A 21,832-nucleotide genomic window follows, 5' to 3' on the forward strand; every position below is an offset into this window, starting at 1 on the left:
TGCTGACGCAACGGCAAGTTGAAATTACGCGCGGCGTGTATGTGGCGGTTTCATGCTGCAGTATGCGAAACCATCAAAGCGGAATCGCATCAGGGCGCCTCTATAAATGTGCGATTACACGGCCAACCGCGAGAAGTGGTAATCGAGGACTCTCGCCTCGCCGTCGTCGCCATAATGAAAATGGCGGGTATTAGCTTACGTGAATGACGACGACCGTGCTCGACGAGAGCGTATTGTCGCCGCAAAGAGTCGCGGAGGTATCCGAGTGTACGGTGTGTGCTTCGCCGCGGTACGGTTCCAGCCAGCGGGAGTAACTGTGTGTCATATGATTTATCTGGGGGGTAAAGATGCAGAATGTAGCACAAAGTACGACCTCGGATAGCCAGAAAAGCCACGAGAAGCAGTCAGCGGTAGCAGCAGCGGTAGCAGCGGTACCAGCACCAGCGGCACCAGCAACAGCACAACCGCCGCCGCCGCCGCCGTCATCGAGCATACACCACGACACAACTGGGAAGACGTCGTCGACACCCCAGTCGTCGAATTCAAGCCCTACGAAATCGGAGACCGAGACCTTCTCCGAGCTGCAGCCGCGCTTTATGACAGACTCGTCGGAGAGCGAGGAAGACAGCGTTTCCGAGGTAAACGCTACATACGAAAAGGGGGAAAAAAAAAATAGAGAGAAAAAGCGAACGAGCGAGGGAGGGTGGGAGAGAGGGGCTCGCCTAGGCGCAACGTGATAAGATTGTCGTGTGCACGGCGTGGTTCGAGAACGGACGGAACGCGAGAGTAAAGGAGAGACAAGGTAGGGAATGGATAGATGGAATGAGAAAGGAGGCGAGAAAGAGACACAGAAGAACGAATGGGAGGGGAGGGAGAAGAAGAGAGAGAGAGAGAGAAAAAAAAAGAGAACGTATGCGTGTATGCAAGCTATGCTGCGTGTACACGTATACGTGTACATGCCTTCTCGGAAAGCATAGTCTTCCTGCTTGATAAAAAAATCATGTCGCTCCGATTTTATCCCTCGCAGAGCACCGTCACCTCTTCTCCGTTCCCCTACTTGTCGACGACGAGGACGACGTTGACACGTCCGTCGTCGTCGTCGTCGTCGTCATCGTCGCGGAGCGGATGTCGCGCTATCTCCGTTGGATCGCGCTCGTCAGTTCTAGGAACGCGGCTGGATCCCGATCTCGAATTAACGTGGCGTCGAAGCTCGCCAAGCCTACTCGGCTCTCTCTCTCTCTCTCTTTCTCTTTTTCTCCCGGCCTCTCCTTTTCCCACCCGCTGGCGCTTCCTGTGGCATTTCCTATTTCTATTAACGCGCATTTTCGCGTGCATCGCTGCGCCGAGGATGTCGGCGACATTATGCGTGCACGCGCTCGTTATACCGGATCGATCGTAACGATCTACGCGGACGTGTGTCATTGTGTACGTGTGTGCGTGTCTGTGTATCACCCGGGGAGAAGGGGGCTACGTCTGTGAGGTACACCCATCTACACCCGCCCGTTACTTGCACACGAGTATTCGCATATGCGTGTATACATATGTGCGCGTTTGTGCTCGCGCGTGTCATTGGCATATATCTGGTGTGTACGCGTGAAAGAGGACGTTCAAGTCAAACGACGGGAAATCGACGAGGTTATGACTCCGTCGTCGTCGTCGTCGTCGTGGTCGTGGTCGTGGTCGTGGTCGTGGTCGTGGTCGTCATCGTCGTCGTCGTGGTGAGATAGTTCTCGTTGAGTGGCGGTGTGCAGCTTGAACGATCAAAGTACTTAGTTTCTGATCCGTTAAAGAAAAAGGACACGTCGTTCTTCACTCGTTTAAAGCTGTGATCTTTAAATACACCTCGATATCTTTAAAAGAAGTCAAGTGTCGCGTTCCGAATTAGAAATTACCGTTCAGGATGTAATTAAAAAGGAGACCATTTTATTTGTCATCGTTTGGCAACGTTCTCCACTCGAACCTCAAAATAGATAAGGAAAAGCAGAGGATCCGTGAAGTTGCGATGCCCGAAGATAGCGAAAAGTCTTCGAGGCTCCCCGTAAAATTGCATTCTTTAGCCCCTATCCATTTTGAGAAACATTAATTTCCGTAGCTTCGTCGAAAGTGATTTGCCCGATGCCTGCGATCAGCTCCGTTCGAGATTTCATAAAAAAAAAAAAATTATTTGAAACGTTTAATAGCGTAAAGTTAGCAAATTGATGGGTGGGCGGGAGAGGGGGAGGGAGTTTTGACACGCGTAAAGTAGCGAGGCATTCCTCTGCCTGCGTCACACGGCGAATCTCGGATCTCGGTTCCGCGGTTAGTGTCAGACGGAATGTACGAACGCACATGAGAATCGGGTCTGAACTTCTCGAGGAGGTAGTGACGTACGTCTCCTCTAGACCGGCACTCTGTTCGCGGAGTTTGACACCTCGACGAAAGGGTCACTTTTATAAATGTGACTTCGATCTGCTTTTGATTACGGGCATCATTTTTGTTAACGCGAGAGATTGCTTTTAATCTGGGCTTAAACTCGTCTTTTATCTTTTTTTTTTTTCCGACGGCATGGCACTTATTCGCCGAGTTAGCAGAAGGTAAAAGATAAGCCGAGCCGAAATTAAAGTTGCTTCATTTGATTTGTTAGAAATTAACGTTGATCAGTTGGTCAGTTTTAAGCCGACGGGATTGCTTCTCGCTGTAGAAAATTTTTTTTTAGCCGAGTTCGTGGCTTCCAACGTCATATTTCGTGAACGTTCAACTTTACAGATGTTGCAGAAAAAACTGTAGTCGAATATTTACATTGTTGAATCGTTATAATGATTAGGTGATTAACGTCACGCCTTTCGGAATTACCTTCTCGTCTATAGGGCGGACGATTAAAGATAATTTAGAGAAATTAGCTCTAATCAACTCCAGTCTGATAGCGAATCGCGTCGATGTAAGCTACTTCAAGAAAAAGAAAAATTGTAGCCAACTCCGTTTATTTAACGTAGATTATTATTACTAACGATTCTTGCAAACACGTTTAATGTTTGATATTTAATATCAAGATTAATCAAGGATTAGTTTTAGGTGATAAATTGAATTAAAATCTGCAAAGACTCTCAATTATTTATTTGTACTTAAACTAAATCCAATTTCTAAATTATAATTTTTTTTTTTTCTTTTCATGTTTTTGGCGTCTTCTTTCTAAGCTGTAATCTTATCTTTTACGTGAAATGGTCTCAGAAACCATTAAAATGTACAGAAAGTATATTAGAATTCTTTCAACCAAAGTCATCCAACCTGTGAGACAATGTGAGACAAGTCATATTACAGTTAGATTCCTTTGTTCGTGGGTAAAATATTTGTCACGTTAGTTTATTGTATCATATTGGCTAATTAAATTAATTTAAGTTGTAGAAATTTGTTTACTTAAAATTGAATATTAGCCGTGCAATTAATTTGCAGTTGAAAATATATAAAAAGTGTATAAATATTGAAGATCAACTCGTTAAAATTTATTCAGTAGTTATTTAGAATTTATTAGACGTAACTGTTTAAGTTATACAAAATTCTACAGCTTAGTTTTACTTCTGATTACTTTAAACGAAAATTCTTTCTACTACACAGTCCTCAAATAAATTCTTGGATAGAATTCAATTCAAATTCATTAGAATTACTTTTCCGATGCTTGCATTTTTATAAAATTATAGGGTCATACAAAAGTTAATAAGTTAAATGTGTAATTGATGGGATCTCTTAAATCTAAGTCGATTTCTATATATGTTGACATTATCGTATGATCGAGAAGCTATTTCTTTCTTGCCTAATGTTGTAACATTGGTTTTAGTTGCTAAACTTTGTTTCGTCCTCCTCTCTTGTCAAGATCTATATATACGCATCTGCACTTACATATATATTTGGTATATTTATGTCGCCGTATGAAAACGTATTGTGCAAAGTAAATTACATTTAGAGGCCCATTTGCTCGACTGCCCTTTTTTTCTCACTTTTTACATTTAAGCAGGTATACGTGTGCCACATGAATACTCGTATCAATGGACAATACCTTGTCAAATATACCTGTTCAAGCGGGCCTAATCGTCAAGAGTCCTTTAAAGTAAATATTTGGTTGAAATAAAATCTAAACGACGGTGACTAGAACAAATTATAATCGGAGTCAATCGGACGCCGGCGGAAAAAAAGAACCTTAATTATACCTTATTCAATTAATGGGCAATTTAGCGCAGTGATATCTATTAACGGTTCCGTCGAGTGAAAAAAAAAAAAAAAAGATTCGAAGATTAGATTAAAGATTTTGTACGAGCCCGAGTCTGCGGCCGGACATTTCATGCGACTGATCGAGCTTGAGGGAGCTCAGTTTTATCAGGCACGTCGGCCGAGGTCGCCCTAAGGGTCTGCCTCGGCACGATCCACCTTTCCAACCCACTCAGGACGGTTTATCGCAATCCCGTGTCTGTTGCGCGAGACGTTAGGTTTCGTATCAGCCACCAGGTGGTTTCCGTTTTGTTAGATATCACCTTGGAGGATGGGTGTAAGCACGTAGATGGCCGAGGGGCTTCTCACCTCAGTTGCGTAGACCCTCGCTGCGAAGGGTCGGGGGAAGGAGGGGGGGAGGAGGAGAAGAAGGCGAGAGGGGAAAGAAAGGAGAAACGTCAGCGGAGATTTCGCGCATTCGGGAAAAGGGTTATATAACCCCCGGGGATACACGTAATGCGCCGACAGAGTCGTCCGACGACACCGACGTGTTCCGGCCTCGCCGACGGGCCTCTCTTTTCGTCGTTTCCAGTGCGTTTTTCTTTTCTCTCTCCTCCGCCGCCTCGCATCTCTCTCTTACGAATCGTTCACGCAATTCTCATCCTCTGCTCGCTTCCCCTTGTCCTTTCCTCCGCTCTCGCCCCCTCTGATCTTCCCCTTCCACTCCTTTCTCTCGGCGTAGTGCAAGCGTGTGCGCACTGCCTCGACAACGACTTCCACCTTCGTTCTGACGTCCACGAGGGAGGATCGGTGGCCACCGAGCGGTGCGGCAGCGTTCGAATGCCGCGTTCCCATCCTCACGGTGTGTCGTTCGTGCGTGAGCGAGCGAGGAGGCTTGTGCAGAGAGGAGACCAAGCGAATGTGGGAGAAAGAGCAAAAGGAGAGAAGAATGACTGGCATGTGTACGTGGTTTTGTTGCGCGTCTTCTCCGGGGGTAATACACGCGAGGGAGCCGCGTGTGGGAGAGTGCATGTCTCGCGCGAGTGCTGGTTATTAAAGCGCCTCCGCCAGCGCGCTTTACGCATCGCACGCGTGCACGGTATCGCGACGTACGTACACACGCAAGCGTGTGACATGCGCGTCCAGTCGCAGGAAACTGTCCACGCACACACGCAAACGTGACGTCGCACGTGCGTTCACGCACACACGTATGCCCGCGCGCGCACGACCGTTCCTGCGTGAATGCGTGCAGTACTCGGGATAACGCGAGTGTGCGCGTGCGTTCGTCGCACTGTCGCCGGCCGCGCCATCTGGTGAACTTCCCGTGAGTACGTCGCGTTCCTCGCTCGCGAGTGCCCGCACGAGTTTTGCGGTGCGGATCAGCCAGTTCGGTCCTCCGAGGCCAACCTTTTGTCGCCAGCTCGTTCGCAGGCGGACGGGCGAAAAAGTGAAGCAGGCAGGTTTGCTCGTAATCGCGTCCACGGCCGTCGGCGTGCCGCGCTATCGCCGTAAGGCGCGGCGTACGTTCGTCCCCGCATCTCCGCGTGGCGCTCGCTGGTCGATGCACGCGTGGAAAAAAGCGTAATGTCGCGCACGACACCGAGCCACCATATTATTCCGCGTTCAACGGCGTTACGCGCGACACTTTCCGACGTTTCGTCCGATTCCTTCGTCCCCGGGCGAAAGGGAAGAAAAAACCGTCTGTGTCGATCGTTGCCACGTTTCCCCCCTCCCTCTGATCTCTGCCGTGCACGCGTGTACTTCCAGACGTGAGGGCACGTTCCGATCATCTTCGCTCATTGCTTCGTGTTTCCCCGTAGTATCGAAGAATAGGGACGAACGAAAGAACGACGCATGGGTAGGTTACGCGCGCGGGGGTGCACGCTGGGTGCCATAGGTCGTGGAAGTCGTCGGTGTCATCGTCATCGTCATCGTCGTCGTCGTCGTCATTGTCGTCATCGCGCGCGCGAGGGCCGCTCCTCGTTTTTCGCAGGGGGAACGGCCGCGCGCATCGCCGAGCGTTAAGCCGTTCGTAACGTCACTTATCGCCGCGACCGCCGCTGCCGCCGCCGCCGTTCGCCGTTCGCCTAGAAAACACAATTATACTTTCACTCGCGGTGTTCCCGTATTTACGTTTATTGTCTCGCGGCCGATAATGCGAGCCTCGGTTCGCGCGAAACGCGAGCACGTCGAAACAGACTAGACGTCTGTTGTCTTTTCCGATAAAGGATATCGCTCGCCTCGCTTTGATCTCTGGATAGAAACCTATAGTCTTTCTGCTGAATGCCGACGGCTTGGATAAACAAGTATAAATCGCGTAGTGTTGATTGAATGCGAGATAAATATATATATATATAGATATATATATATAACGATTATAAACTTAAGTAAAAAGAAACTTAGTTTTTGCGTTTCTTTTGTTTTCCCCACTGTGTTTAACATTTGGTTTTATTGACGAGCAATTTTATTGTAGGTGGAGTGTTTTGCGATCGATCAGGTTGAATTAGACGAAGATCATCCCGAATCGTCCAAGTTTCTACTGACTCCTGACGATCCCGAGCGTTCTGTGGATCCTGAGACCCAGGCTCGTCTCGAGGCGTTGCTTGAAGCAGCCGGCATCGGGAAACTGTCGTCGGCTGATGGGAAGCATCTCCCCGATCACGAAGTGCTGCGTCGATTAACGTCAAGTGTTTCTTGTGCATTGGATGAGGCTGCCGCTGCATTGACCCGTATGCGTAGTGATAATCCTCGTACACCGAACGAAAAACGTTCTCTTGTCGAGGCGTGCACCGACGGTGACGTCGGTACCGTTCGGAAGTTGTTAACCGAGGGCAGAAGCGTCCACGAGACTACCGAGGAGGGAGAGAGCCTCCTCTCTTTAGCTTGCTCAGCCGGTTACTACGAACTTGCTCAGGTTTGAATCAATATTACAATCGTACATCTTTTCGCAAAAAAAAGAAAGAAAAAAAAAAATCAAGTTCCACATTCATGTGAAATATGCATATGGGTCATTGTAAAAATGTTTTATCAAGGTGCGTTATGCGTGTGAATAAAAAATTTCCGGTTTACACGTTTAACATGCATGCCTGGTTACATGTGTGGCAAACTTGATCATGGAATTACATTGACACCTAATCTGCGGCAATTTCTGCGATAATCTATGGGAAAAAAAAATTTTGTTTTATTTTTTTTGTTATATTTTACAGTGTACTTGATAAAGTTTTTACATTTCTGTGTATGCATTTAGTACATCAAATGATATGTTTTATATCATTTTATGTTAACTTTGCAATAAGCATATTTTACTATGTTTTTGCAATATTTTTAGATAATATTTGTACAAGTGTTATTAATCAATGTTAAAAATTCAGTTTGAATGACTGTAATGATACATTGGTACAGTAATTCGGATTATAAAAGATCAAAAGTAATATTAAGCGTATTGTGCAGTTCTGTTATATATTATATTTTCACATTTAGATTGTAAAAGTGTGTATTTGTACAAATAAAATATTCTTTGTATCGGCATGCATTTCATAATATTTGTAAAATTTAAGGTTAGATATATTGTAATTACAGTCACTCAATCATTGTTTAATGATATACAATTATATGAAAACGTTGTATGTACGCTTTTACGTGGAAATGTTTAAAATATCAATTTTTTATGCTTCAATTTTTTTTTATAATGTTAACCATGAACATGAAGTTAGCATTATAATTATATGTTGTACATACATACAATTGTAAGATAATGTTGATCAAATTACAACATTAATTTTATAGATTCATGAAGTTTATTTGTCTCTGTCTTTTTGAAACAGGTACTTTTGGCGATGAACGCTAATGTAGAAGATCGTGGCATTAAGGGGGACTGCACCCCTTTGATGGAAGCTGCTAGTGCAGGTCATGTTGATATCGTGACTTTGTTGATTGCTCATGGAGCCGATGTCAATGCTCAGTCCACATCAGGTAAAATTATTTGCCAATTTTATTTATCTTAACACGTAAAATTTTATACAGTACGTTAAGTCTTTTTTTATCGATATACAAATATCGTTAAGGTTACGCAATATTATTTGAGTCATAGAAATGTATTGACAACGTATTTTTTTTTTTTTATCAAAGGAAATACACCTCTGATGTATGGCTGCGCTGGTGGACACGAAGAGGTTGTGCGTGTCTTGTTAGATTCAGGGGCCAATGTTGAAGATCATAATGAGAACGGTCATACACCTCTCATGGAAGCGGCAAGCGCAGGCCACGTTCAAGTAGCAAAGATCTTGCTTGAACGTGGGGCCGGCATTAATACTCATTCCAATGAATTTAAAGAGTCTGCGTTGACGTTGGCCTGTTATAAAGGACATTTAGAAATGGTCCGCTTTTTGTTGGAGGCTGGTGCGGATCAGGTAGCAATCACTTTTCTTCTTTGATATATGAATAAACGAATTGTCGAGTTACAAAAAAAAAATATTATACCAAATATATGGATAGAAAAGTTGCTTATCTTTTTAAATCAGTTTTGAAAGAAACTTGTTTATGGTATATTTACTGTCGTAACGTTACGTGAACGTTACCGAATCAATTGTAGTGTAATGTATTCTTACTTTTCGGACAATTTAGTTTGGTCTAAAACTCGTTTAACACAACTGTTATATATATTAAAGAATTTTACGAACAGTGTTATTACGCATTATTACAGGAGCATAAAACCGACGAAATGCATACCGCTCTTATGGAAGCATCAATGGATGGTCACGTGGAAGTTGCTCGTTTACTTTTAGATTCAGGTGCCCAAGTAAATATGCCGACAGATAGTTTTGAGTCGCCATTAACATTAGCCGCCTGCGGAGGTCATGTAGACCTAGCTATGCTTCTGATTGAACGTGGTGCGAACATCGAGGAAGTTAACGACGAAGGTTACACGCCTTTGATGGAAGCAGCACGTGAGGGTCACGAAGAAATGGTCGCTTTGCTTTTAAGTCAAGGTATTAAAAATTTTTACATTTGAATTGTTGAACAACTATCGAATGTAAACGAGTATAATATGAGTGTGATTAACAAAAAAGGTGCAAACATCAACGCTCAAACTGAGGAAACTCAGGAGACAGCGCTTACCTTGGCTTGTTGTGGCGGCTTCTTGGAAGTTGCTGATTTTTTAATCAAAGCGGGAGCGGATATTGAACTGGGTGCATCCACTCCTCTAATGGAGGCTGCGCAGGAAGGACATTTAGATCTCGTCCGATATTTATTAGAATCTGCAGCAGATGTTCACGCTCAGACGCAGACGGGAGATACAGCATTGACATATGCGTGCGAAAATGGTCACACTGATGTTGCTGACCTTTTGTTGCAATTTGGCGCTGATCTAGTACAGATTTATTATAATATTTTTATTTACTTATACACTATTTTTATATTATGTAAATTATTTATAATTAATTTTTTTTATTTAAGGAGCACGAATCGGAGGGAGGTAGAACTCCATTGATGAAAGCTTGTAGAGCAGGCCATTTGTGCACGGTTCAATTTCTTATCTCGAAGCGCGCCGATGTCAATCGACAAACGACAAACAATGATCATACTCCACTCTCGTTGGCATGTGCTGGTGGTCATCTTGCAGTGGTTGAACTACTTCTTGCACAATCGGCGAATCCATTTCACAAGTTAAAAGTAAGATTTGGTTTTTTCTTTTAATATTAATAAATTATTAAATATACGATGTACTTTTTTTTCAAGTTAACTATATTGATATTAATATAAAATTTTCCAAAAATTTATTTATAGGATAGTTCTACTATGCTAATAGAAGCGGCAAAGGGAGGTCATACTTCTGTTGTTCAATTATTATTGGACTATCCTCATAGCATTATGATGAGTGCTCCTCATAATGCTGCACCAGCACCCATGTTATTACCGCAACAACAACCACCACCTCAACAGCAGCAACCACAATCACAACCCCAACCTCAACAACATATAGGTCATCAGCAACACGTACCTCACTCTCAGCAAACGTCTACACAGCCACAACATTCGCAACAGCAACAACCTCAACAGCAAACCGCCGAGCAACAACAAGCGCAAAATCTTCAACCTAAACATAATACGCAAAAATCGTTATTGAGAAAGAATCGATCAGTAACTATGATGCCCGATATGAGCCTTACTTCTGCCGAAGCGCAACAAGTTCGTTCACAACCCGCAGGAGAATCAACTACTTCCAAGGATGATACCAATATTCTCGATAAAGGCAGTGGTGGTTTTACAAGTTTGTCAGAACCTAATATTAGTCTTAGTCCGACGCCAGCGGCGTCAACGCAAGTGATACATGTCAGCGAAAGTCGGAAAACTGTAACTAGACAAGAGCAAATCCTCGATAAGCAACGAATACTTGAGGAGTTACAGGTACGTTTTATTTTATAATATCAATTTTTACAATGTTTTAATATATTTTTAATAAAACAATTATAATTATTATTTATTAATACCTATGTACCATTGAAATTTAAAAACTCATATTTCTGTATATGTTGTATACAGGATAAAAAATATTTACAGAGGGTAGAACGGGAATTACAAATTAAAGGTGCTGGACATGTAATTACTAGTAATCAGCGAAATTCAATATCGAATCAATCGCTGCAAGATCCTCTCGAATCAGACACCTTAATTCCCCCGAATATGTTAAATATTGACTTACCAACTCAGTCAACATCTCCTCAAGGTATTTTCTTTACTTCATTGTTTGCCGAAATAATGCATTTACATTGAAAAAAAAAATTTAATATTTTTAATGAAATTATTTTTTTTAATAGGTATAGTTTGCAATACATCTGGTATGTCTGGTGGCTCATTGACGTACCCAGTACCTAACGATCCGTTGATAGGGTGTCCCTCTTACCTAGAAGGTACGTTGGTGGGAGTACAAAACACACCGTTTCCGAAAGTGCTGTCTATAGTTTCAACTGCGACAGATACATTCACTACAAATACATTTTCTTCCTCTCCTCCTCCTCCTTTGAGTCTTGCACCGTTACCTGTCACGACCACTACTACCACTATGTCGCTTATTAGTGCTACTTCTTCGACAACCACTCCAAGTCCACCGAGCATTTCTACTCCTCCAGCCCTTATAGCCGTCTCCCAATCACCCATTACTGCAAGCAGCGATGTCAGCCAAAATACTGCTATAAGCGATCGCCCAAAAGCTAAACCTGTTTCCAAGAAGGAAGGAAAAAACGTACGAAAAGCTACTACATCTAGCATGGGAATGGCAAAATTACAGCAAACACAAGCGACTATAATGGCTGGACTTCATCAGCAGTATCAGCAAAAGCAACGTCCTTCTTATCAAGTACAACAAGTTCAGCAACTCCAACAACTCAATCAACAACTACAACTTCAGTTGGATCAAGTACAGGTAAATTTCTATTTTTGTTTGCATATAATTTTGACTTAAAAAATCTTACAGCATTCGAGATAATTTAATATAACATGCATAATTTTTTTACGTAAATTAAAAAATAAATTTTTTTTGCAGATACAACAGCAATCTCAACAACCGCAATCACAACCGCCACAGCCACATCAACAAATTCATTCACAGCAGCAAACCAATATAGTTGCTAATAATACGGGTAACATACTCATGCCTACTCAATTGATGTCACATTTGCATCCTACACATCATCATTTGCTTAGTCAGGTAATTTTTAAGTTACTTGCAGTTTTTTTTTTTACATATATAAAGTGTATTTGTAGACTCTTAAAAAAAAACTTTTAAATATATTTTTAACAGCAGGCTGCACAAGAAAATTTATCCGAACAAACGGATCCTGAATTAACACGAAAATACAGAGAAAGTGCTTGCGCGTTTTTTACTGGCGCTCAGAAATCTAAAACTTTCTCTCCTAATGAAAGAGTATTAAAATTGGATGATGGTACGGATATTCCTATCGACGATGCGTTTGAAATTTTTCGTTCCATTAGTTTCGACGATGCAGTTGACAGTAAATACTTTTCTTCTTAAAATTTCAGAAAATAAAATTAAAAATATAAACGACTTAACATCTTATTTTACTTTTGTACAGCAACGGAAGATCAAGAGAAGCTTGAGTTAAAAAGATTGGATGTATCAAATAATAAAGAGCTACAACAACAACAGCAACATTTGCATACTACCCAAATAGTTCAACAAGGTGGAAGTCCTCATGGGTCTCAAGAATATTTTACTCCCGTGCTGTCAGTACCACCTTCTGTTTCTTTACCGGCTTTACCGTCATTACAAGTGACCAGCGCTGGCGTTCAAATAGAGGCAGACATATCAGCGGGCTTACAATTAACAAGTACGCAATCTTTGCAAAATCCAACGCTAAACAATCGTTTGAGAGCCTTTGAGGAAGGGTTCCGCCAGGGTAGTATACGTTTTCGCGAATGTATACAGCAGCATATTAGCAGCGATACTTTTCAACCCCAATTATTGCTTCAATCCTCTCAAATGAGTAAGTTGTCAAAACGCGTGTCTTTTGCTCAAAAATATGGTCGAATTTTTAAATTAGCGAATAATTTTTTTTATTTACTTTAATTTTTTTTTGTTATTAGCATTTCCTACGCAAACATTACCAGCTGTGAGTGGCGCAACAGGAATAATTGATAGCATACCTCCTCATCAATCGGGAAATTATATGCAATCCACAACTTGTAACACTAATCAAGTTCAAGTTGCTACCCAGACTCAAGCACCCGCTACTACAACAACTGTGAACGTTGCTACCTCCGATAAGAAACAAGTGTATACTGCACCAACTACCGGAAAGGGCAAGAAAGCCAGATATCCCCTTCTATCTCAACAGCAGTCTTGCCAGCAGCAACAAACTGCCAATGCTCAACAAGCTCCAAATTTTCCTGCACAAAATTATCAGCTGGATCCATCAACAGGTGAGAATTGAACGATGTTACGATTTCCGTTGTAATCGACACTAATAGTATAATAAGGCTTAAAATAAATTGCTAAGAATGTTTTCACCATTCAGTTATCGACCAATGTACAACAGGTGCCCCAACAGGAGGATACGCGTCCAACCAAGCTTCTTCTTCTCAATACGTATGTATGGAAGTTGATTCAGAAACCGATAGCAATCACGACACGGCACTTACGTTGGCTTGCGCTGGAGGACATGAAGATCTTGTTGAACTTCTCTTGAGTCGTGGATCGAATATCGGTAAGTGAAATATTGTTATGTACATTTGTATAAAATAAAAAAAAAATTATATTATGAAATTTAGAAACTTATTAAGCCAGTGAATTAATTTTTTACAGAACATAGAGATAAAAAAGGTTTTACGCCGCTTATCTTAGCCGCAACGGCTGGTCATCAAAAAGTAGTTGAAATTTTACTCAATCACGGAGCCGATATAGAGGCTCAATCTGAACGTACTAAGGATACACCACTATCTCTCGCATGTAGCGGAGGTAGATACGAAGTAGTGGAGCTTCTTCTTAATCGTGGCGCAAACAAAGAGCATCGCAACGTTTCCGATTATACCCCTTTGAGTTTGGCAGCATCCGGTGGATATGTAAACATAATTAAACTTCTATTAAGCCATGGTGCCGAAATTAATTCTCGTACTGGTTCCAAATTGGGCATATCTCCCTTAATGTTGGCTGCTATGAATGGTCATACCGGTAAGAAATTGTAATTAATATTTAAGAATGAAATATTTCATACCTACATGTAAAGAACGACATTTTATCACGACTGCAGTATGAATATATATATATATATATGTATAATTTTAATGTGCAGCGGCAGTTAAACTACTTTTGGATATGGGTAGCGATATTAATGCGCAAATTGAGACGAATCGCAATACGGCTTTGACCCTTGCATGCTTTCAAGGAAGACACGAGGTTGTCAGTCTTCTTCTTGATCGAAAAGCAAACGTCGAACATCGAGCCAAGGTAACATGTTCAAATTTCCAGCGATATATGTTATTTTTATGAAATAACTTTTTTAAATAATGTTTCTTTCTTTTTTAAAGACTGGTTTAACGCCGTTAATGGAAGCCGCTAGTGGTGGATATGTTGAAGTTGGAAGAGTATTGCTTGCCAAGGGTGCGGATGTTAATGCGACGCCTGTCCCGTCATCTCGTGATACTGCCCTCACTATTGCCGCTGATAAAGGACACTGCCGTTTCGTAGAACTCTTATTGTCGAAGTAATTATTATCGAGATCGCTATATATCATATCTTACATTATGAAACATGTTCATTAATTAACGTTTTTTTTTTTTTTTTAGGGAACCCAAGTTGAAGTAAAAAATAAAAAAGGGAACAGTCCATTATGGTTAGCCGCAAACGGTGGACATCTCAATGTCGTAGATTTATTATACCACGCAGGTGCAGATATAGACTCTCAGGATAACCGTAAGGTATATATGATAATTTGACGCAAAAAATTTATATGATTTTGTTTTTATCAAATCTAAAACAAAATATATTTCATGATTAGGTTTCTTGTCTGATGGCTGCGTTTCGAAAAGGTCATATTAAGGTAGTGAAATGGATGGTAAATCACGTAACGCAATTTCCAAGTGATCAAGAGATGACAAGATATATAGCGACAGTTAGCGACAAAGAGCTCTTAGAAAAATGTCAGGAGTGTGTGAAAGTAATAAGAGCTGCCAAAGAAACACAGGCTGCTAAAGCAAATAAAAATGCCACAATATTATTAGAAGAACTTGATATGGAAAAGACAAGAGAGGAATCGAAAAAGGCGGCTGCTGCGCGAAGACGAGAGAGAAAGAAAAAGAAAAAACTTGAGAAGAAGGAAGAGAAACGTAAACTTCATGAGGAGTACAAGAAAAATGAAACCACTTTTGAGGATAAGGAAGAAAACGGAAAAAAATCAGATGAGGAATGCGATCGAGCAGACGACAGCGAACATGAAGGCGGCGATGAAAGAATGGAGAGTGTACCATCTCCTGTGAACAGAAGCCCGGAGGATCCTGATAGAGAAGAGGGTGATAGTGGAATAGATGCAAACAGTCAGGGAAGTTGCAGTAGCAATGATGTAAAAGCAAGAGAAAAAAAGAAGGAAAAAAAGAAAAAAAAGAATAATAATAGTCCTAGTAACAACGATAAGGATACGTCCCCACAGCGTTCGTCCAAGTCCCTTCTTTCACAAAACACGAATTTATCTCAAAATACGGCAACATCGACCAAATCTCAGAATAATACTTCGGAAAAGTAAGTAAACGCATTTTTCTTTTTTGTTTTGTATCTACCTATTTTTGAAATATATTAAAATTTAAAATAATATTTTGTTATATATCAATAATTTTTACAGGCGGATTATGGTTATTACTAGCGTTACCAGTGCAGGATCGGTATCAACAACTTCGATTACAACCACTAGGACATCCACCAATATTAATTCCGACCGAAAATTGAAAGGTCAATTAGTTTTTGAATCTTCCTTGAGGCATCCTGCTGATAGAGAAGATTTTGAAGCGACTGGTAATGAAACTTATGTTCCTGGCAAAGGAAAAAAGTCTTATAATAATCAATACGATGGAGATACTTTAAACACGTCATCGAAAGCGAGTAATACCAGCCCCAAACAAAGTGGAAAGCGTGAAGAAGGATGGAAAGAAGTTGTACGAAAGTAAGATACATGTTCTTGAAAAAAGTTTTCCAAAATTCTTTTCTTTATGTATTTTAGTGAATTAATATTATTTACGGCTATCTAATGTAATTGTGGTTTACAGGGGACAGTCTGATGATTCGGGAAGATTTATGAATTCACCGTTTCGTTCTAAAAAAGTGTCCGTTCCCACAAATGCTATCAGCCGAGTAATAGGCAGAGGTGGCAGTCATATAAATGCTATTCGTGGTGCTACGGGTGCGCACATCGAAGTAGAAAAGCAAAGTAAATGTCAAGTGGAAAGAGTCATTACCATTAAGTGAGTAATTATAAATCTATATTAATTGTTTTTTGAATTAAATATAAATATATAGAGAATTAAATGTTTAGAATTTTTTTGTATTACGTTTTGTACTATTGGGATAAATATTTTAAATATTTAAATTAAAAGATGTTTATATTTAAATTTTTATATCATTAAAAAAAATTTTTTTTTTTTTTATAGGGGATCATCTGAAGCAACAAAACAGGCTCATTCGTGGATAACGCTACTTATTAAGGAACCAGATGTAGATATATTGCAGTTGCTTCCGAAATCCAAACTCAGTGTTGTTACAACTTCCTCGTGGGATAAGTCTATTTCCACTGTTGCTGTGAGTACGAGAAATGTAATAATCTATGACGTTATGTCACATTACGTATTGCAAATGTAAATTGGATTGCCATTAAGGATTACGAAATTTAAGTCATTGACAAACGTAAGTCGAATAAATAGCTTAAGTCGATTGTTGATATTGTTAATATTTTTCTTTTTAGGCAAGTAAAACAAAAATTGGTCCAGTTAATAAACCACCTAATCTAACGTCAACAACAAGCAGTCAAGTTAATAAATCAGGATATCCTTCAGGCACGTCTACGGTTAATCCATTAGCTCCCATTCGTTCATCGTCAAGTGTAAAACTTACTGGTGCTTTCTCTACTTCTTTGCCACGTGCAACAGCACCTAGACTTATAGCCGCAGGTAACGTAAAACATGACGATATGTATAAATGTTAATCATTAATTGTACAAATGTGTATATCGTGCGTGTATTTTATTGTAAATTTAATTTATATTACCTAATTGTTTACTCTAATATTTTTATAATATTTAATGCTATTAATATTAATTTAATATTAAAAAACGTAAGTTAACATAGATATCGAAACGTGTATTGTTTTGTATCATACATTACATATTAAATTTACCTTTGTAGCAGAAAAACGCGCGCAAGCAGCAGCGCAAATGGCATCATCGTCGAACACTAAAACGACGATGTCGTATACGAGTGCAATTATGACTGCCGGTAGGGCAGGGACAAAGATTGTCACAACTAGCACGACGCAAACATTCGCGGCTAAGCTATCCGAAATCACTGCCTCGACTCACAGTTCTACTACCGTCATGCAGTCGACTCACACCGCACCGCTGAACAAACAACAGAAACCTATGGCGCAAACCGCGACCGTGACTATCATGTCAACCACATCTGCGGCAAGTGCTCACACAACCAGTCAGCAACAACAGTCCATAGTCAGTACGTCGCCGAAACACTGCCGATCACTGCCCACCCTGTCGTCTACTCCATCAGCGATAGCGCCTCATTATCCCGGGAAATCGAGTTATCCTCCTGGAACGATTGCGATTTCGTCACAATCATCGTCGAATGCCGTGGTAACAACAAACTGTCCGGAAAGTTCGATTGTTTCGACGTCAGCCAGTTCTGTACGAGTGACATCCTCACCGCCAGTTGTACCGCTGCAACCGCAAGCTTTACCGCCGCCACTGCCAGCGGCACAGCAACAGCAGCCACAAATGCAACAACAGTCACAGCAGGGTATTCGCAGTACTACACCGGTCGTAACTCGAGAACATCAGCAGCAGCAGCAACAGCAGCAGCAGCAGCAGCCTAGTAGTACGCCTCTTGAATATTCACTGTTTAACGATACTTTTACTAAAGTCACGCAACAGTCGATGTGGGGAGGAAGAGAAAATGAAACTCAAAAGGGCATGAATTTTGCGACCGTTGCGGGCGGTGGTGTATCGTCAAACACGAATTCTGGTCCATCTACGGCTAAATTCGACAGTTCTCCACCGCAGGTATGTAGTATGACAAGAAATTATTTAATTATTTTAATATCTGAATATTTTGTTATTTTAAATTTTGTCGTGCACAGGTAGACGCATCCAAAGCTCCAGGATATCGCGGTACAGCCATGTGTTCCCCGGTTTCTAGCAAGCCAGGTAGCACAAACAATGCAGCAGCCAACGTGATTGGAACTGCAATATCAGGCTCTGTTCACAATAATCCTATACAGCCCGCGCAATTTCAATCGTCGACGAATTATAATGAGCATCCGTTACCGAACAAACCACCCGGTAGTCTAGCAGTGGCTAGACCAGTAATATCTCAGAACATCGATATGGGCGCTGGTATGACGGCGCAGTTCAGGCCAGCAGTTTTTCAGGGCGATCTGACTACACGAAACGCGACGACGCATCAACCGGCAGCACACGTGATACCGTCTACGTCTCAGCCGCCGTTAGACGTCAGTTTGTTTAAGACGGCAAACAGCAGTGGCGGCGGTAACTATGAACATCCGAACGTAAACTCTAACTTGTTGAAAATGATGCCGAACGATACTCAGAGTGGCACAGGCCATTCTCTGTTACCGTTCCATCCTCACATGCAGAGTTTCGCTCAGACTATCGCCCCCTCCGCCTCTGTAATCAACACCACCGTTAGCATGTCAAGATTGAACCCGCGCGCTCCCGACTTCTCTAGCTCGCTTCACCTGAATAAGCCGCAGGTGACAGTATTCAATACCGTCCCCCGATCAGCGGGACTGCATCCGACCAACATGTTTGCCGCTACCGTACCGGGACCACCGCCATCTGCGATACAGTCCAATAATTTGGCGATGCTCGGTAACTATCCGCTAGGGAAGTATCAGGCGCCTTCGCAGGCAACGCCGACAGCGAACACTGGTATTTCGACGACGGCCCAAACGACGCGTTGGCCGTTCGCCACACCGGCGCCGCATACTAACTACCCGCCGCAAGATTCCATGATCAGCCAAATGGCGTTTTCCAATCAACTGGCAAACATCGGTAACCAACCCGGTGGTACTATCGATCTCATTACGAGTTTGGAGAACGGTGGATCACCGGCCATATCCCCCTCGTCACCGGCGCAGGTTGCGCAGGAGATGAGCCAGTTGAAAATCGAGGATCGTAAAGTACCACGACCGATTGGTACTGAAAGAGCATGGAAAAATTATTCGGCAACAGGTATGGGTCCGGGTGGAGATGCCGATTCTATTGGGTGGATGCTCAACGACAAACTAGCATGGTCGAATTGCAACCTGGCGCCTAATATCGCAGTTGAGAGACAACAAACAGTGTTTCGGTCAAATCCCAATCAATATAATCAACGTTTATCAAATGTCGACCCTGAGCTTCATCAAATGGTGGAATCTTCCTTTCAGGTAATTATTGATTCTTTTATACAATTTCATAGTTCCATTGTTTTTGTCATCATTTTTATACAGCAGTTTATTATACTTCACTAAAGATTTGTAGTATAATATGCTATTTATTTGCACATTTATTAATTTTATTCGTGTATTAGGGTCACATGAATACGCAATCTTTTCCGACTAATGGAAATACACCATTGTCACTCATGCCATTGACGTTATTGCCGGGACAAGGGTTTGGAGCCGAATTAGCAGAAATCCCGCCAAATGAACAGAATAAAATAGATCCACCTGCGTGGGGAATGCATGATGCCGTACAAGACAAACAACATCAGGTAAAATTTTTTGCACAGTAAGATTTGATTTACAACACTTTCTTCTTCAAATCTATAATATGAAATGTTACTACGGTAAAAAGAAAAAAAAAAAGAAAAAAAAATTATGGATATTAACTTTACTTACAGGCGTGGACTAAATGGACCCATTAGGGGATAAGAACCATTCGTGCTGACACAGCTTCGACCTCTTAAATATAACATATTTTCATATTTTGGATCTGACAAAAAATGGAAAAAAAAAAAAAAAAAAAAAAAAAATAGTAATAGCAATAGTTTGGACTGGATCAATATTATTTGTAGGCACATAAATTATATTACAAACTTATATTCATTCAAACCCAGATTCTTAATATTGTCACACTAGAGGATAGGACGACAAATCCTTAATTATTCAACTTATTGCTATCACTAATATATCTCCCCGAGTTAATTACAGAAATGGGGTGTAATCAAGAGCGAGAAATAAAAGAAAAAAAAGAGTGAGTAACGATTAAAGAAAGCAATAGGATAATGATGGTGTAATTACTCCGGATTTGTGTCATTCTTTTCTTAATCGCACAAACTCGCATGTTTATTAATTATCGTTCAACAGAGACATCCGGCACGTTGATAAACACTAAATGATTTTCTTTTCTAGTAAAACTTAATATTCGGGACATTTTGAAATATTAAACGCCAGAATCCATCATCACAATGATTTAGACGCGTAATAATTTAAATTACATACATGAAATTTATGTTTTGTATCAGTATTTGAATGATAAACTACAAAATTTTATTAGTGATAAATCTGCATCATTATGATATAAATTCGTGGTATTGGAAATATTTCAAACCTAATACTTGCTAGTTCGTTCGTGATGATGATCCAGTTTAGAGATAAATTTTTATTTGAGAAAAAAAAAGAAGTTTTAAATTCAGATTCCGATTGATTTAAATTGCAAGCTATTTACGTTGAGGAGACAGCTGTGCCCTTAGTACCATATCGAACAATAGGCGATGAAAATTACTGTGTTTATTACGTAGAGCGCTGTAAAGAAATGCTGTAATCTTACGGACATGATACAATTGTGTAAATAATTGCTTCATAAAACGGGTGATTCTGATTACTTCCATGCCGTAAATTGAGAGAGTTAGTAAAGATGGTCCGGATGAAAAACCTAAAAAGATGTAAAGGAGGGAGGGATCATTAACTTCAGCGAACCTGGGCACATATTATTCTTCTTCCACCTTCTTGCACTTAAGCTTGAACTCGTCACTGTCACTGCGCTAAATCTGTCTGTCGCTTGTAAACCACCGTCTCTCTAAACTCTAAATCGTGTCCCAAGTATGTAGTAATTAGGGAGGGGGGGAAGGAGACGTAAAGAGGAGAAGCATTCTCTTTCTGTAGACTTTCGAGCGTGGATAACAAATCTGATCGCACTTGAAGATCGTCCGTTAGACGAACGACTGTATAGACCTTTTTTCATCAACGAGCGTACGTTGGTGTTGCGTTAAATCGAAGAATACGAATAAAAGTACGAAGATAATGAGCGATGTTATTTCGACCGATTTACCAGAAATAAATCGGAATTTTCGTTGTCCAGCCGTTTACATTTACATCTTTGCGTTTGTTTTGTAGGCGCGATCCTTCATTGGATAGTTAATGATTGCCGCAGCACAAAATCACCGCTCCGTATCAGGCAGACTTATTGGACACTGATTGTCACGATTGTAGCGAATTTTTATCGAGCTAATACGCAAGATAATGTAAACCACGAAAATTCTATCACGTACCGTATACCGCGCGTAAATGACCAGGTTCTTGGAAAAAAAAAAAAAAAAGAAATCGAATTTACGTAAGCGTTACAGGCAACGTGTCACGAATCGAAATACGCAATGTAACTAATAATATATTATATACTGAATCCTATTCAGATCAATGAATACAGTTCATTGTAAAAGTGGTAGTGGGCCGCCAAACGCATGAGGATATTAGCCGTGCGTCCCTAGTGCGACAGTGCTATTATAATATTATTATTGCTGTGGTGGTGTAATAATGTTTATTATTATATTATGGTTATTATTACACGCAAAACGTAACTATAGGAAAAAGTAAAAAAAAAAAAAAGAAAAAGAAAAAAAAACAAAGGTACATAGAGAGGAAGAA

General features: G+C 41.0%; 1 protein-coding gene across 4 annotated transcripts; it reads left to right on the top strand.

Moving 5' to 3' along the window:
- The first annotated feature begins 183 nt into the window (after positions 1-183).
- On the top strand, positions 184-21,813 carry Mask (multiple ankyrin repeats single KH domain). 4 transcript variants are annotated; one of them, XM_070658966.1, is made up of 28 exons: positions 184-638; positions 6,653-7,093; positions 8,004-8,151; positions 8,308-8,588; positions 8,882-9,167; positions 9,249-9,550; positions 9,637-9,852; positions 9,967-10,587; positions 10,723-10,906; positions 10,998-11,602; positions 11,723-11,887; positions 11,981-12,191; positions 12,273-12,683; positions 12,784-13,119; positions 13,197-13,403; positions 13,502-13,867; positions 13,989-14,143; positions 14,224-14,398; positions 14,480-14,613; positions 14,694-15,430; positions 15,531-15,848; positions 15,952-16,146; positions 16,333-16,480; positions 16,644-16,848; positions 17,083-17,966; positions 18,044-19,354; positions 19,498-19,680; positions 19,810-21,813. In XM_070658966.1, the coding sequence occupies exons 1-28, from the start codon at positions 348-350 to the stop codon at positions 19,831-19,833; spliced, it is 9,540 nt and encodes a 3,179-aa protein (XP_070515067.1). In that variant the 5' UTR covers positions 184-347; the 3' UTR covers positions 19,834-21,813. The 4 variants fall into 4 exon arrangements, with proteins under 4 accessions (XP_070515067.1, XP_070515068.1, XP_070515069.1 ...); XM_070658967.1 differs by having other exon boundaries at positions 13,215-13,403; XM_070658968.1 differs by having other exon boundaries at positions 13,236-13,403.
- The last annotated feature ends 19 nt before the right edge of the window (positions 21,814-21,832 follow it).

The sequence above is a fragment of the Cardiocondyla obscurior genome, linkage group LG07, assembly GCF_019399895.1.
Source record: "Cardiocondyla obscurior isolate alpha-2009 linkage group LG07, Cobs3.1, whole genome shotgun sequence".
NCBI classification, from domain to species: Eukaryota; Metazoa; Arthropoda; class Insecta; order Hymenoptera; family Formicidae; genus Cardiocondyla; species Cardiocondyla obscurior.